This window comes from Suricata suricatta, chromosome 12 (genome assembly GCF_006229205.1).
Source record: "Suricata suricatta isolate VVHF042 chromosome 12, meerkat_22Aug2017_6uvM2_HiC, whole genome shotgun sequence".
In the NCBI taxonomy this organism is placed as follows: Eukaryota; Metazoa; Chordata; class Mammalia; order Carnivora; family Herpestidae; genus Suricata; species Suricata suricatta.
The window spans coordinates 78,155,593-78,171,527 of NC_043711.1; the positions used below are offsets into that span (position 1 = coordinate 78,155,593).

The 15,935-nt window shown below is 46.9% G+C and overlaps 1 protein-coding gene across 1 annotated transcript in view; it reads right to left on the reverse strand.

Moving 5' to 3' along the window:
• Nucleotides 1-15,935, reverse strand: part of TMC2 (transmembrane channel like 2) — a 69,079-nt gene that overhangs the window by 1,929 nt on the left and 51,215 nt on the right. The window contains exons 15-19 of the mRNA XM_029917921.1: nucleotides 15,296-15,363; nucleotides 14,216-14,455; nucleotides 7,578-7,703; nucleotides 3,912-3,990; nucleotides 2,956-3,073 (exon numbers count right to left, since the gene is read on the reverse strand). Coding sequence (XP_029773781.1) covers nucleotides 2,956-3,073; nucleotides 3,912-3,990; nucleotides 7,578-7,703; nucleotides 14,216-14,455; nucleotides 15,296-15,363 — 631 coding nt within the window. The remainder of the gene's footprint in view (nucleotides 1-2,955; nucleotides 3,074-3,911; nucleotides 3,991-7,577; nucleotides 7,704-14,215; nucleotides 14,456-15,295; nucleotides 15,364-15,935) is intronic.

Consider the following 15,935-nt stretch of genomic DNA (forward strand, 5'->3'; position numbering starts at 1 on the left):
CTCACGAATCCTGAGATCATGACCTGAGCTAAAGTCAGCCGCTTAACTGACTGCGCCCCCCAGGGTCCCCTGAAAACTCAGATTTGGAGAAGGGCAGACTTGAAAGCAGCAGCCAGTAGAGCAGGGTGGGGAAGGAGAGGGTAAAGGGGTCAGGCACCCTGGGACTGTGGGGACCCGAGACTACCACTGTCAAACCAATGCACTTTCCTTGGTTTCTCATAAAAAACAATTTGTATACCTCTTTTTTTTCCTTCCACACTTAAACCCATTGGTGTCCAAATATGTCCATTCCATTTTTTGGGTCTCATTTATACTGGTGATATTACACCATAACCTGGCATTTACTCCATTTCCTGTCCCATGTGGGGAAATTAGAAGATTTCAAATATTTTCTTCAGCTTTATGATAAGCTGCCAGCCAGTCACTCTTCTGCATTTCATCCCGGAACCAGTCTTTGCGGGCATCAGCGGATGGCCAGCCGACCTGACCAACACGAATGTCTGTAGCTTTGAGAGGTCTTCCGTGTATCTGGGGGAGACTCACTAGGGATAGGTTCTGTTTGGACCCAGGCTTCTCGTCCTCTTCTTGCTACGTCCACTTGTTTGGTTGCTACTAACTATTCCATAGTAATTTGTTATTGTTGTAATATCCACGCCATTCCTAGAATCGTGGTCAGTTTTCCAATACCAATGTAGTGTTTGCCGGGGATGCAGCCGGTGTCCATCCCTGGCTCTTCCTGACCTGCTGCACGGTCACTTCCGTCACTACGGGACCCCAAGAATTGAAAGGAAACTGACAGGAGTTTCATCTTGCAGGGAAAGATGGCTATGTGGTTAAATTCTTTGTTTCTGTTTCTTGCGGTCTTGCCTTATGTCGTAAAGACATCAAATAAATGATAGACAGTTTCTGCACTAGTTCTAACTGCTGAACGATCAGCGATTTCTTGTGAGTCTTGTTCACTTCTGGCAGCAGAGGCCAACATTACAGCATACTGCGGCAGTTTTTTACAATAGGGACAACCTTAGGGACATGGGGTCACCCCACAGATGGTCTCTTAAAAAATTTTTTTTAACATTTATTTATTTTTGAGAGACAGAGTGTGAGTGGAGGAGGGGCGGAGAGAGAGGGGGACACAGCATCCAAAGCAGCCTCCCGGCTCTGAGCTGTCAGCACAGAGCCCGATGCGGGGCTCTAACTCAAGAACCGTGAGATCATGACCTGAGATGAAGTCGGACGCTAACTGACTGAGCCGCCCAGGCGGCCCATAGATGGTCTTTCAACCTGGTCTTTCCTCTCTCGAGGTGGAGCTGGTCCGTGATCCCTCCCCTTTGAAGCCCTGTGACACTTTCTTTGGAAGCTATGTGACCATTTTTCATCCTTTTATTCTAGATATTCCACCGTTTCTCTCTCTTTTTTAAACATCTTTTTTTTTTAATTTAAAAAAAGAGAGAGCATGAGGGGGGAGGGGGCAGAGGGAAAGAGAGAGAATCTTAAGCAGGCTCCACACTCAGCGTCGAGTCCAATGCAAGGCTCGATCCCATGACCCTGGGATCATGACCTGAGCCAAAACAAAGAGCTGGTTGCCCAACCGACTGAGCCTCGCAGCCCCCCAGCCCCCCAACCCCCAGTGTTTCTCTGTTTTAGGAGAACAGAAACTGGTTCTGGTAGGAGTAGCAGCTGCTAGATAGTTCTCCTCTGCTTCTCCTCCTAATGAATACATTCTAAACAGCACAGAAAACGAAGACCTCCTCCATCCCCAGGAGGCTGTGACCCATGTTGGCCAACACTCCGAGCGTCTTAGAGGACCCTGGGTAGGACACCAAAAGGGCTCCGATATTGGTCCAAATAGCCGGATATAAGAATATAACATAAGAGCATCAGACTCAGGAGAGAAAGTGATGAAGACAAAACTATTTCAGAAATGAAGGCTAAATTGTGAGGAATGTCAAGAGTCACTATAGAAAATGCAGTGAGAAGGGCGCTTGGGTGGCTCAGTCGGTTAAGTGTCCGGCTTCGACTCAGGTCGTGATCTCACATTCATGGGTTCAAGCCCTGCGTCGGGCTCTGTGCTGACAGCTAGCTCAGAGCCTGGAGCCTGCTTCGGATTCTGTGTCTCCCTCTCTCTCTGATCCTCCCCTGCTTGCGCTGTCTCTCTTTGTCTCTCAAAAATAAATAAAAAGTATTAAAAAAAAAAAAGAAAATGCAGTGAGAGGCTCACAGGGACCGCCCTGCAAGAGGGGTGGTGGCACTGGACCATTTCACAGATGCTCCTCCTAGGACTCTGAGGCCTGCCACGTGCCTAATCCCATCTCATTATCCCCATCCCACGTGAGGCCCTTTAATTGATTCCTATCTTTTTTTTCAAAAAATTAAAAAAATTTTAATGTTTTTTAAATTTTATTTTTGAGAGACAGAGAGAGATAGCATGAGCAGGGGAGGGTCAGAGAGAGAGGGAGACACAGAATCGGAAGCAGGCTCCAGGCTCTGAGCTAGCTGTCAGCACAGAGCCTGATCTGGGGCTCGAACCCATGAACTGCGAGATCATGACCTGAGCTGAAGTTGGCCGCTTAACCGACTGAGCCACCCAGGCGCCCCAAACTGACTCTTAACTTAATGTGCCCAACTTCATACAGCTAATAATTGTCGGAATTCCGAGTTCTTCCCGGCTGCATCTGATTTCTCAGCATACGCTCTTTACACCTTTCCATATGGTGTGAAAAGTAATCATCATGCAATAGAATTTATAAACCTCTTTTTAAATTTTTATTTTAGAGAGAGAAAGAGAGAGAGAGAGAGAGAGAGAGAGAGAGAGAGATCCAAGCAGAGCCCATGCTCAGTGCAGAGCCTGACGTGGGGCTCAGCCCTACACCTTGGGTGGGTAAGATGATGTCCAGAGCCAAAATCAAGAGTCAGATACTTGACCAAATGAGCCTCCCATTCGCCCCTAGAATTTACCTTCTTTGGTGAGTTGGAGCTGGGTGGCATCTTTGGAGCTATGTTTCTCTGTGTCCTCTGAATCTCCGGCTGTGGGTCTGCCTTTGCCAGATTTGTGGCTCTTCTCAACTTCGCGGAGCTGCAGGAGAAACAATTCGTTCTCAGGGAAGTGCGTGTTTGAGGCTCAGAGCCCAGGATGGTGAGATCCAGACGGACAAGGACTCTGTCTCCACAGTTCAGATAACTACCTGAAATTGCCATCTCACCCCTGGGGATGGAGAGGACAGCCCAAGGCTTGGGTTTGCACAGTATTTGAAGGAACACCCGGCCAGGGGAGGACAGAAACCTTGCCAATCCTCCATTTCCAGGCTTTTCTGCATCCGGGGAGGAGGATGGTGAAATTAGCAGAAGGAGATGCAGATGGGGAAGGGGCGAGAGGCAAATGAGATTTGTTCCAGAAGAGGGAGCAAGGAGCCAGGAGGGCAGGGCTTAGAGAGGGTTGGGGTCTGCCCTTTACCATGTGTAGGAGGGGCTTGGGGGCTGGGGGAGTGGAAAAGAGCAGTCAGAAGTCAGCAGGTGGAGAGAGGGGGAGGGAGAGAGTGGCGGGGGGGGGGCCTTAAAGTCACAAGCACTATATCATTTTGACAATATTTTCTCTAGTATTTATAGTATTACTATTAAACTGTAGGTATTAGTATGGGTACTGGTTTTATTGAAAAATTTTTACCGATTTTATTGAATTTCTCCTGTTCTTTAGCAACCTCTCCAAATTGAAGGTGTTCTTATCGTGGGGGCCCCCAAATATCCTCAGAACATAAATGCATGTTGTTCAATCTTACAAGGCTTCCTGGGGCACAGGGAATTCAGGGTTTAGTTTAGAAGAAAGCCACGTGGATAGTACAACCAGGCTCACAGAGCAAATTAGCAGAAACCAAAAACCTGACATCTGTTTGGGTGAAGAATCCCAACAGACTCACCGCTTGGATTTTCTTTCTCAGCTGGGCATTCGCTCGGGAAAGGCTTTTGGAAACCGAGTTCAGGTAGTAGATGGCCAGGCTGCGAGAGAAAAGTGAGCCGCTCTGATACTGCAGTCTTGGAAAGTGACAAGAGCTGGACCCCTTCCAGAAGAATCAAGGCAGGCTTCCTGGAGTAGGTTGCCTCTGGGCAGGATGGAGAGATAGATCTCCTACTATCTCTTACTATCCTATCTCCACTTGTGGAGAAGGCTCTGGACACCCCTGCCTCCTGTCTTATTGAATGTGGAAATGACATACACATTTTTAGCTCCCCGAGAGCTCAGTAAAGGTTTCCTTCTTGGAAATCTGTACCGGTAGGGGAGGGGCAGGGTTTCCTGGGTACCAGCCCCGTGTCAGGCTCTGCGCCCCGGGCATCCCACTCCACATCTCGGTGGTTTTCGTGAAAACCTTATGAAGTAGAGCGGATGGCTCCCATCTTTCCAGATCAGCATCCTGGAATGGCAGAGAGGTTAAGCAGCTTGCCCAAAGTCGCCTCATCCGTCAGTTCTTGTTGGAGCCCGCATTTAGCTAAAGCTCTTTCCACGGTCATCATGGGCTAAGAGAGGAGAGTGTGGGTGCTAGGCGGCCGCTCCAGGTTTGCTTGAAAACACAGTTGCCAAAGTCCAGGAGGGCCCTGTTTAGGGAGCACTCTCTTGGGCTGATGGTTTTCAGAGGCCAGCGCCCAAGCGCTGCCTAGGTGTCCTTTGAGGCCAGAGCCCGGGCTTCCCTTTCACGGGACCGAAGATTGGGGGTTAGGACCTGAGAGGGGAGGAGCCACAAAAGCCAAGGTGCCACCTGGATTGGGTGCTGTGCTGTCCTGTCTCTCAGGAGCTTTTGCCGTGCATCCTTATCTGTCACTTCTCTCCATGGACTTCAAGCCTTAGCCCCTCCAGCTGGGGCCTTCTAAGCTTTTCCCTCAGGGTGGGCCGCTCACCGCAACTTCAGTCTGCCTGCCCTCTCCGGCCAGAGGGAGGGAATCACCTCGTCTTGGGGCACGGTGTGGGCCCCAAGGGAGGAACTGGAGGTGGGAGAGGATGAAATCTTCATGGGTGGCTGTGTCCCTCTGCCCCCGAATTTAGCATTTCCCGTTGTCGCCTACAAGGACCAGGCTTGATGAGCGGCTTCCAGAATTTCCTCAGGCAGTCAAGGCCTAGGCCAGGTTGTCACCATCACGCCCTCTCAGGCCAGGACAAGGGGCAGGAGATGTTCCAGTCAAGGACGTGAGGAAACACACCTACCTGGGGGAGCAATTCAGCACTGGCTAAAAGGACTGGAAAGGGGCGGCTGGGTGGCTCAGTCGGTTAAGCCTACGACCTTGGCTCAGGTCATGATTTCTCGGTCTGTGGGTTCGAGCCCCGCATCGGGCTCTGTGCTGACAGCTCAGAGCCTTGAGCCTGCTGCGGATTCTGTGTCTCCCTCTCTCTCTCTAACCCACTCTCACTGCGTTTTCTCTCTCTCCCTCTCTCTTTCAACTAAAGAAAGAAAACAAAAGGATTGGAGAAACTCGTACCCATGACCCCTGACTTCCACTTCCAGAAGTCTGGCCCAGAGATTCCCTCACATTTGTGCAAGGACCACATTTGTAGTAGCAAAAAAGTGGAAACGATCTAACCACCTCTGGCAGAGGGGTGGATAAACTGTGGTGTAATCAAACAGCCAAGCAGAGCAGAACCATTAAAATGAGTGCTCATGTAATATGTGAATAAATTCCCCAAACATAATGTTGAGTGAGGAAAGCTATGTAGTGTGAACCATTCACAAAAAATTTAAAGCCCAGAAAACAATAGGACACGCCAACATGATGAAAATACCAAACTATGCATGCAAATGGTTATAAGAATGGTTACTTTGGGAGAGAGAGGGAGAGAGCAGGATTCCCTGAGACTCGAAGTGTGTAACATTTTGTTTCTTGTAAAGAGATAGATCTGAAGCAAACAGTGCAAAATATTAACATCTGTTCACTCTTGTGAGTGTGTTCATGGCTGTCTCTACTTTTCAGTATGTTAGGAATATTTCACAATTTATAATTTTTTTATAATTACTGCATCTTTAAAAAATTTTATGTTTATTTATTATTGAGACAGAAACAGAGCATAGTGGGGAAGGGGCAGAGAGAGGGGGAGACACAGAATTCGAAGCAGGCCCCAGGCTCTGAGCTGTCAGCACAGAGCCCAATGCAGGGCTCCAACCTACAAACCATGAGATCGTGACCTGGGCCGAAGTTAAACACTTAACCGACTGAGCCACCCAGATGCTTTACAATTTATAATTAAAAAAAAAATGTTTATTTATTTTTGAGGGCAAGAGAGAGTGAGAGCAGGGGAGAGGCAGAGACGGAATGAGACACAGAATCTGAAGCTGGCTCCAGACTCCGAGCTGTCAGCACAGAGCTCAGCATGGGGCTTGAACTCACAAACCTCAAGCCAAAGTCTGATGCTTAACTGACAGAGCCGCCCAGGTGCCCCAGGAATATCCCACAATTTAAAAAAGAACACACCAGGGCGCCCGTGTGGCTCAGTCAGTTGAGCGACTGACTTCAGCTCAGGTCATGATCTCACAGCCTGGGTTCAGGCCCCACATCGGGCTCTGTGCTGACAGCTCAGGGCCTGAAGCCTGCTTCTGATTCTGTGTCTCCCTCTCTTTCTCTGCCCCTGCCCTCCTCATGACCTGTCTCTCTCTGTCTCTCAAAAATAAGTAAAGGTAAAAAAAAAAATAATAAAAAAGAACACACCAAAAAAGATTCTTATGAAGAAAAACACCCTAATATCTCCACTAGTACGTTTTTGATGACAGTAATTCAAATTCAGAACTCTAGATTTCCACCTTCTTTTCTTTCTTCCCTTGTTCCTTCCTGGAACATTTGTTGTTTACCTCCTATGCCCTAGGCACGGACGGGTTTGGTGTTGGGGATGCAGAGATCATCAAACCCACCCACTATCCCCGGGGCTTTCTCAGTCTTTGGAAGGGATAATGGTGAGACCCAAATGTCAGGTGCACAGCGTGCTCTGGGGAGAAGTCCTCCGGACCCAGGCAGGGACAGGCGGAATCAGCTCCTCTGCTTTCTCAGAGACCCAGAGCCCAGAGGTCTTTGATATTTCTAGTGAACGTTTAGGAGGGTGTTGCAGATACTGGCAGTGCCCATCTGTATTCCTCGGACCCCGTCTTTCAACGTGCTCCCCGAAAGACTTCCTACTGTCAGTCCCTTCACCTCTGCGCCTGGAGTTTCCCTTCCTTCCCCCTGCAGAATCCATTCCACCCAAGAAGGCAGCTGACTCAAATGGCCAGGGAAACAACCCCTCTCCCCTTTGATCTCACCCAACCAATGACCGATGGGTGCTGGTCTACAAAGGCCCCATCCCTCACCCTTGAGCAGGAGGACTCAGACAGACAGTTCCCCAGAGTCCCCTCCCCACCCCACACCCCCTTCCACACACAATTAAAATCATCCCAGGGGTAATGACCTTCCCCCCTCACCAATTAACTATTTGCATTTGGATCTTCCCTCTCAGGATCTGCTTCTGGGAAGTGTAGATTAAGTAAGAGGGCAGGAAAGGAGGGTCTGCCAGGGGAGTCTGAAGGGCAGGGGAGGCTGCTGCGGGGCAGAGCCGTGGGCCCTGGGTCACTTACAACATCAGCAGGATGGCTGGGATGATCAGGCCGGGGTTGGCGAGGAAAGCAAAGATCTTGCCCAGGAAGGTTGGGAAGTCATTTTCAATCGTCTCTTGGATGACGTCATACATTCTGTTCTTCCCGCTGTAAAGAGAACACACATCACGACACATCACGAAGCTCCTGTGACACACCCACCCGTGCCGCTGCCCCTGTGGGTCCAAAGCTGCCACTCACCCCTGCTTTCCCGGAAGAACCAGAGCTCTGCACCAAATGGGCTGCAGGTGAAAAATGGCCCCTGAGGGAGGGCTGCCCTTTGGCTACAGCGTAGAGCTGGGGCAGAGCCCTGTTCGTGTCCTTGGTGCCTCAAAACTTCTCAGACCACATTGGTCTCCTGTGTCTGACACCTTCCTCCGCAAGATGAAAATGAGTTTTCTATCATGGTCTCATGGGAGAAAATGGCCTGTGACGTAGCTGTGAGACCAACATAGAGCTCCCTCTGGGCCCCCTGGCATGGAAACAGCTCTCCAGAGTCTTGTGTGAGAGACAACCTCACGGTGCCTCCCAAAAATACCTACAGTCAGCCTTCAGGAGAATGGACCACCAGGGACGGGCTCCTGGACAGGTTGCAGCAGTAGTTTTGATTTCTTTCAAATACCTAAGAACCTTTACGTGGACTTGACTTCTACAAACGCCTGCCCAGGGATTTTGGTCCACTGTTGGCTTTGGTTGGTCATTTCATTGCCAAGAAAATGGACTTTAGGGTTTGAAATTCCTGGTTCAAGTCCTTGTTCCTCTTCATTTATTAGCTGCAGAACACCATGGATAATTTACTTATTCTCTTCCTGTCTATCTGTTCCCTTGCTCTCCCCATTAGAGCTGTCCAGTGTAGCTACTGAAAATAAAATAAAAATTAAGTAAAATTAAGTGAAACTAAAAATTCAGTGTTTTAGTCACAGATTTCAAGTGCTCAGTAGTCATGTGACTTGTAACTACAATATTTGAAGAGGCGATAAGGAATTTTTTCCTCGCATAGAAAATTCTATTGGACACTGCTGCAGAGGTTTGATACAACTGCCAGTTCCCTTCCCTCTGTGCCTGGAGTTTCCCTTCTGCCCGCCTGCAGAATCCGTTCTATCCAAGAATGCAACTGACTTGAATTGCCGTCCAAAGTATCTTTCTCTGCTCTAATTTCCTCACCTGTTTAATATAGTGTAATAATAATATAGCATAATATGAGATTATAAGTATAGTAATAGTATTTGCCCCAGAGGGTTGTTTCGAGGACATAGATATGAATTTATATACAACATCATGATAGGACCATCAGACTATAAGTGCCCTCCAAAATGTTGCAGCCAGAAGCTTCCTTTTTCTGTTCTGAAAAGTATTGATCAAGGATTGGCAAATAGTGGTCCATGAGCCAGATATGGCTGTTTGCTTGTTTTCATATGGCCCCAAACCAAAGAATGGTTTTTATGTACTCAAATGGTTGGGGGGAAAATGAAGAATATTTTGCGATCTATAGAAACTGAAGTAGGAAATTCATACTTCAGTGTCCGTAAGTAAAGTGTTATTGGAACACAGCCGCGCTCATTTCTTTATATATGGTCTAGGGTTGTTTTGTGCAATGATGACAGACAATGAACAGTTGGGTCAGAGTCCATTTGTCGCTGTCTCAATGCTTAGCGCTGTCGCACAGCAAACTACCAATTGTCTTGGTTATCACAATGGGATTTCAAGTGCCAGAAGTCTGATGTGTTTCACTGGGTTGAAACCAAGGTGTTGCGCGTGGCTGTGTTACCTTCAGAGGGAGGTTCTTGGGGAGAAGCTGTTTCCTTGCTTCTTGTCAGCATCTAGAAGTTATTCCTTGCATTCTTTGGCTCATGGCCCCTTCCTCCATCTTCAGAGCTGGTGGCATAGAGTCTTCAAATCTCTCTGCTTCCATGGTTGCATCACTTTCTGTTTTTCCTTGGTCAAATCTCCCTCTGCCTCCTTCTTATAAGGACACTCGTGATTTAGGACTCACCTGGGTAATCTAGGGTAATCTCTCCATCTCAAGATTTTCAACTTCATCACATTGGCAAAGGCCTTTTGCTGTAAAAGCTCACACCCACAGGTTGCAGGGATTAGGACATAAATATTTTTGGAAGCCATTATTCAGCCCACCACTGTATCATCTCTGGTCCTTGAAGATTCACATTTGTCCCACTTGCAAAATACATCCATCGCCATTCCTACATCCTCCAAAGTCGCAACTCACTACAGTATCAACCCAAAGTCCAGAATCTCGTCTAAACATCATCAGCTCAAAAGTCCCAAATCTCATCATCTAAATCAGGTATAGATGAGACTCTGAATATGATCCATCTTGGAGCAAAATTCTTCTCTATCTATGGACCTTGGAAACCAGAAAACAAGTTGTTGACTCCCTAAATACCCTGGTCAGTCAGCCATAAGATAACAGTTAAAGCTGGCTTACATAACATTCTTAGGTGCCTGGTGTGTCTTCCATGTAGGTCATGGGAATTCAGTTCATTGGACAAGAGGGTCGTACACAGATCTTTTCTGGAGAATTCTATGTCTACTTTTGGCTTCTGCTGAGGTGGTTGAGAGGATCCCAGTCACAAGCTTACAAAAAAATCCTCTGCATGAATGAATATTCAGGATTTTTGATCCTTCAGAAGCACTAGCAAAAAGTTGCCAAGGCTGCCTCCTGGGTTTCTCTTTAAGTATGCTTTTCTGACCATGAATCTGTTTTTAGGGTCTTTTCCAATCTGGATAGGTTTTCTCAAATTATCAAATTCTGGTTCCTTTTTGCGAGCTAGTTCTTTTTTCAACTTATTTCTTTCCTCTCACATTTTAGTATAAAGCAAGAAGAAACCAGACTGCACCTTCAACATTTTGCTTACAAATCTCCTTCCCAAACATGCAAGTTCATCATTTATAAATTCAGATTTCCATACACCTGTCGGACATAATTTGGCTAAACTTTCTGTTCTCTATATAGCAAGGACCTCCCTTTCCTTCACTTTCCCAAATCACGTTCCTCACTGGCCAGTGGGGAAATAATTAAATTGCGTTCGATTGCAGGAGCTGAAGAAATGTATCTGGAGCAAAGAAACTTGCTTGAGACTTTTAGACCTTCCAGCAAAAGCAGCTGCGTGAAGAGTTGAGGACATTGAGAGCAATGTTGTTTTCAAAGGATAGCAAATGATTTCAAGTGCTTTTCTTGGGCTCTTGACAGGTCAGTAGATGTTACTGATGCTACTCAGTTGTTCTTTTGAGGAGTTAATGCCAAGTTTGAAGTGATTGAAGAATTGATTTCTGTGACTCTACTGTGTGGAACAAATATGGGTGAAAATTTCTCAAAGAAATTGAGAAAATGCTGTCATGACAACTAGTACTGAATTCCATTGGGAATGTATCCATTCTGTTGAGTGGAATGGAATTCAGTGCAAGTGAAATGAAGTGGATCGGCTATGATGTGCTACAGTTGACAATGGTCGAAATGCGTATAGAGCAGAAGACAGCTTAGCTGGACAAATTTACAAAGCTTGTGAAATTTTAGGTGTGTGCAGACTACGGTTATTCATGCTGTTACTCAACCATAGGTAATTTGCAGAAAATATATAAATCTAACATGCGCGATTGTAATCAATAGTGTCGATGGTGAACTTCTTTTGCTCTTATAACTTAGTCATTTTCCTTCACTTACATTTTTGTCAGAGAAAGAAGCCAACGGGCGCCTGGCTCACTCAGTTGGAGGAGCATGAGACTCTTGATCTCAGGGTCGTGAGTTCGAGCCCCACATGGAGTGTAGAGATTACTTAAATAAACAACACTTAAAAAAAAAAAAGAAATAGAAGCCAACTATTCTGACTTGCCCTACTGCACAGCAGCTCAATGGCTTAGCAGCAGCAAAACTTAACAGCAACTGTTTTCCTATGGTAGGAGATGAGTTGTCACATCTGGTACAGTGATGGACACAGGCAGCAAAGGTGGCTATTTGAGCAGTGAAATTGATGTTTGATAACAGGGAACAGTAACTTTGAGCCTCTATTATGTGAAATATTATCACCCCCCATAAAAGAACTCTATTCTTTTCATTGGTAGACCTACATTACGAAAAATTACTCTCTATTGTTATTGTATCTTGGATTTCATCAATAAAACTTTGTTTCTTTTGTTATATAAGTACTTACATAATATTCTTGATTCTTCCTCTTGATTTGTAAAGCTTAAAGTATTTGCTTTTGGGCTCTTTACAGAAAAAGTTAGCCAAGCCCTTGTGTGCAGAGATAACACCTCCCACCTCCTAGCATTGTTATGAGTCCCAGCTACCCCCAGCTTGGCTAGGGCTCAGGCTTAGCACACTATGGATTAACACACTCCTTCAAGTACTTGGCAAATAATACACTAAATCCTCATAACAACCCTCCGGGATAGGTTCCTCCGTTATTTCCATCTTATGGGCAATTAACTCGTGGTGTAGAGAGCTAAGTAACTTCTCGAGATGACCCAGCTGGCAAATGAGAGAGCTGACTTGAGATCTATGCTCTAAGTCAGGGGGTTGATGATTTTTTTTTTCTGAAAAGAGCTAGATAATAACGATTTCAGGTTTTGTGAACCAGATGGTCTCTGTTGGAATGACTGGATTCTGCTGTTATATTGAGAAAGGAACCATGGATTATATGTAAGCAAATGGGTGTGGCTGTGGTCCAATTACAATTTATTTACAAAAACTTTCGATTACGCAATACTGCCCATCTCATTCATTTATGTTGCCTGCCTGGATCTGGTTGAAACCCTAAGTCCCTCCCTGTAAAAGTGAATTTTTGTGACATGAAGGGTCTAGTTTGAGCACTGAGCATAAATCAGGTTTCTCTTCTAGACACTGGGTATAAAACAGTGAGAAAGGAAGCAAAAATCATGCCCTCATGGAGCTTATATCCTGGGGAAGGAGACAGACAATAAACACTATAAGTAGGCAAAAGGAATGGCATGCTAGATGTCGATAAGGAGCTGTAATGAGCAGAAACAATGATAACGTGTGTGTGTGTGTGTGTGTGTGTGACATTTTAGTTAGAGTTTCCAGGGAAAGTCTCACTGAGAAAGTGACCTTTGAGAAAACACCTGAAGCAAGTAAGAGGGAGGAGAGCTGTGAAAATATCTGAGGAATGAACTTCTAGCTGTTGGTGAGTTTTGATCAGAAGGGTGACAGGAAGGAGCGGGCAGCCACATTTCCTTCTCGGTTTCGTTTTCAGGTTCCTTCCCTTGCTACCTGGATGCAGGCTGCCAGGGCCTCTCAGGGTAGCAGATGAAGCAAGGGTGGGGCAGATGGTGAGGGCCAGGCATGGCTCAGGCCCACTCATGGGTCTCCTGTCTGGGGGCAGGCAGGCAGCCTGAGCAAAGGAGCCCTGGCGTTTGTCCCTAAAGGAGAGCCCTCCAAACCTTGCTTAGAAAGAAGTCAAAAGATGCTTCTATCACTTCTATCACATGGCTCTCCCTTCAACCTGGCATCCCAGGCCTTCTATAGAACATTCTTCTACTCTAGATCTAGCCCCCCTTTCCTTCCATCTGACCTCTCTCTGCCCTGAGCACTCACTCACATCTCTGAGCACCACGGCACTTGCTGTGGGGCAGTAACCACAGGCCTTTATCTAGGTAAGTCCCTTATAAACTGAGAAGTACCAGGTCAGTGTGTTGATCCATAATGGTAGGCAGAGCTGGAACTAGAGTGAGCGGGGTGGGGCCCTGGGCTGCGCAGTGAAGGACCTACTCACTCTTAGGGTCGTGCAAGGGCAGAGTCTGTGCCCTCCTGGCCTCACCCTACTCCTGGCCCTGGATGGGTGTTACATGAAGAGAGAGTCTGTGGTCAATAAGTATGGAAACACTGGCCTGCACACGTTAGCTTATGGCATGATTCTTCCAAACCTTTCATAAAGAGTGTGCCTTGAGCATTTCTAAGTGAGAAGATGGCAGATGAAAGGGGCAGCGTGTTCCAAACTGCTTGAGCCACAGAACTCCTTCTGATGGAGTAGAGAGATGGCTTTGTCTCCAAGAGTCTCACACTTGGAAAGAGCAACAGATGCATATGATTTTTCAGTGTACCTCCTTATGTAATTATTTATTTATCAATGCCCAATCTCCTAAATGAGTCAGATTTATCCCCTGAGCCCACAGCGCTGCAAATGCTCTGCAGAGCGTGGGGACCCAGGCCAGAGTCTCAGTCGCTGATTCACATTAAATGACACTTGTAAAAAAATGGTTATTCCATCTTCAGACTATCCCCCATTACTCATCCTATGGTAAGGTAATCCAGGGCCGTGGATTGTCCATATGTTAAAAGGTCAGAGCTGTGCTGTCCAATATAATAGCCTTCAGCCATGTTTCTCATTATTTAAATTAAAATGAATTATAATGAAATATAGAAATTTAGTTTCTTGGTCCTCATTTCAAGTGCTCAACAGCCACGTGTGGCTGCTGGCTACTGTATTGGATCATGCAGACATAGAACACTTGTATCTTTGCAGAAAACTCTATTGACCAGCCCTGATCATTTGCCAAAAGCTCCAAGGCCCTTTTGTGAGCTCATGTGACCACTAGACCTCTCTTGGGAGAGGAGCTGCTCCCGGGCAACCAAGACTGTGCACCTGAATGGCCCGCAGTCAAAGGAGGGCGGGAGGGACATGATGGTGTAGGCCACGGGCAGGAGGCTGAGGAAGAGCACCAGCAGCAGGAGGCCCATGTAGAAGTTGTTGGATCGGGAGGCTTTGAACACGCGTTCATGGGGGACGTTGCTGCTCATCACCGCCCAGCACTGGAAGTACATGGAGGTCAGCAGGCGCAGCACGTTGATGCCTACCAGTCCCGGGGCATAGAAGGAGCCCATCCTGGAAGGGCAGAAATCACACACCTGGTCGGCCCAACAGCAGGAGAGCCCAGGGAAGGATGACAGGAGGAAATGGGATCAATGGGTTAGGAGCATGGAGCCCAGCTGCATTCCCTGCAGGTCCTGAGGCCAGGGGTCTCCTGCTTAAGCAGGACATTTATCACCAAGCCATCGCCACCCATTTCAGGAGAGGGAGATGCTCTGAGCATATTACCGGCTTGGGCTTTGGCCAGGATTTAACCACTATCTCACCACAAGGCACCTAGCAAATTATTTGGTCTCTGTCTGTTTCTCCCTGGTTCCCCTAAAACAGCATTGCTGCCCAGAGAAGTATCTAAAGTCCTTAAGTGGAGAGAACTGGACACTGGCTTGCAGTGAGCCCTTTGCATCTTGAAAGTCTTTGGCTGAAATTACGCAGCCTTTTCTTGTAACTCCCGTCTCAGAGGAGGGAGCCCTGTGGCTCCTCTACTATTCTTCTCCTTCCTATTTTCTCCCTCCTTCCCTCTTTCTTTCCTTTCCCCTCTGCGTCTCCTCCCTCCTTCCCTTTTCTCCACCTTCCTCCCCTTTCTACTTCTCCCTTTTTTCCTTCCTCCTTCTCATTCCCCTCTCTCTCTTCCTACTCCCGTCTCCTCCCCCGATCTGTCTATGGTAGCGCCTGGGTTGGCCAGACACTGTTCTCATTCTTATCTCATCCGGCCCTCTACTTGTCACCTGAAAAGAGACAGTTTGGAGAGACCAGAAGATTTGTCCAGCCTCTCCCCAGCTAGTTGGGAGGCAAAGTTGGGATGCTAGTTTTCTGATTCCCTTGGTGAGATGGTCCCAGATAAAATGCAGAGCTCACCAGATCATCCCTTGGTTGAAGATCAAACCGAGTACATTTCCACTAATATCGAATTCAGCATACGAGGGCTGCAGGGGGAGGCAACAGAGAGAAAGGAAGTGTCAGCTGTCAGCCTGCCTCCACTGTGAGCCCACTGGCTAAGCCAGGGCTGCTCTGTCGCCAAGAGCCTGCTCTGGTGACCAGAGAAGACACTTGTGTTTACGGCTTTGTTTCTTTAACATGTTTTCCACCTTTCAAGAGAAGATACGATATTACGATATTCTCAAAGTTGAAATCTTTTCCAATGACTTTTTCAATGAAAAAAGTGATAATTTTTACCTTTTAGGGGTTGTGGCCCAACAGTGCCTTGGGAGGGCCCTGGCCCCTAAGGAGAACAGTTTATCAATGCTCTAGTCAGAGATTTACCTTGAAATTATAATCGAGGAATAAATCTAATAAATAACCAAATGCAAATTCTTAAGTGAGGAGTCAAATAAAAAAAATAACTTTAAAGGCAAACAAGCAGGGGCCTTTGGGTGTCTCAGTTGGTTGAGCGTCTGACTTCAGCTCAGGTCATGATCTCATAGTTTGTGAGTTTGAGCCCTGTGTTGGGCTCTGTGCTGACAGCTCAGAGCCTGTGGCCTGCTTTGGATTCTGTGTC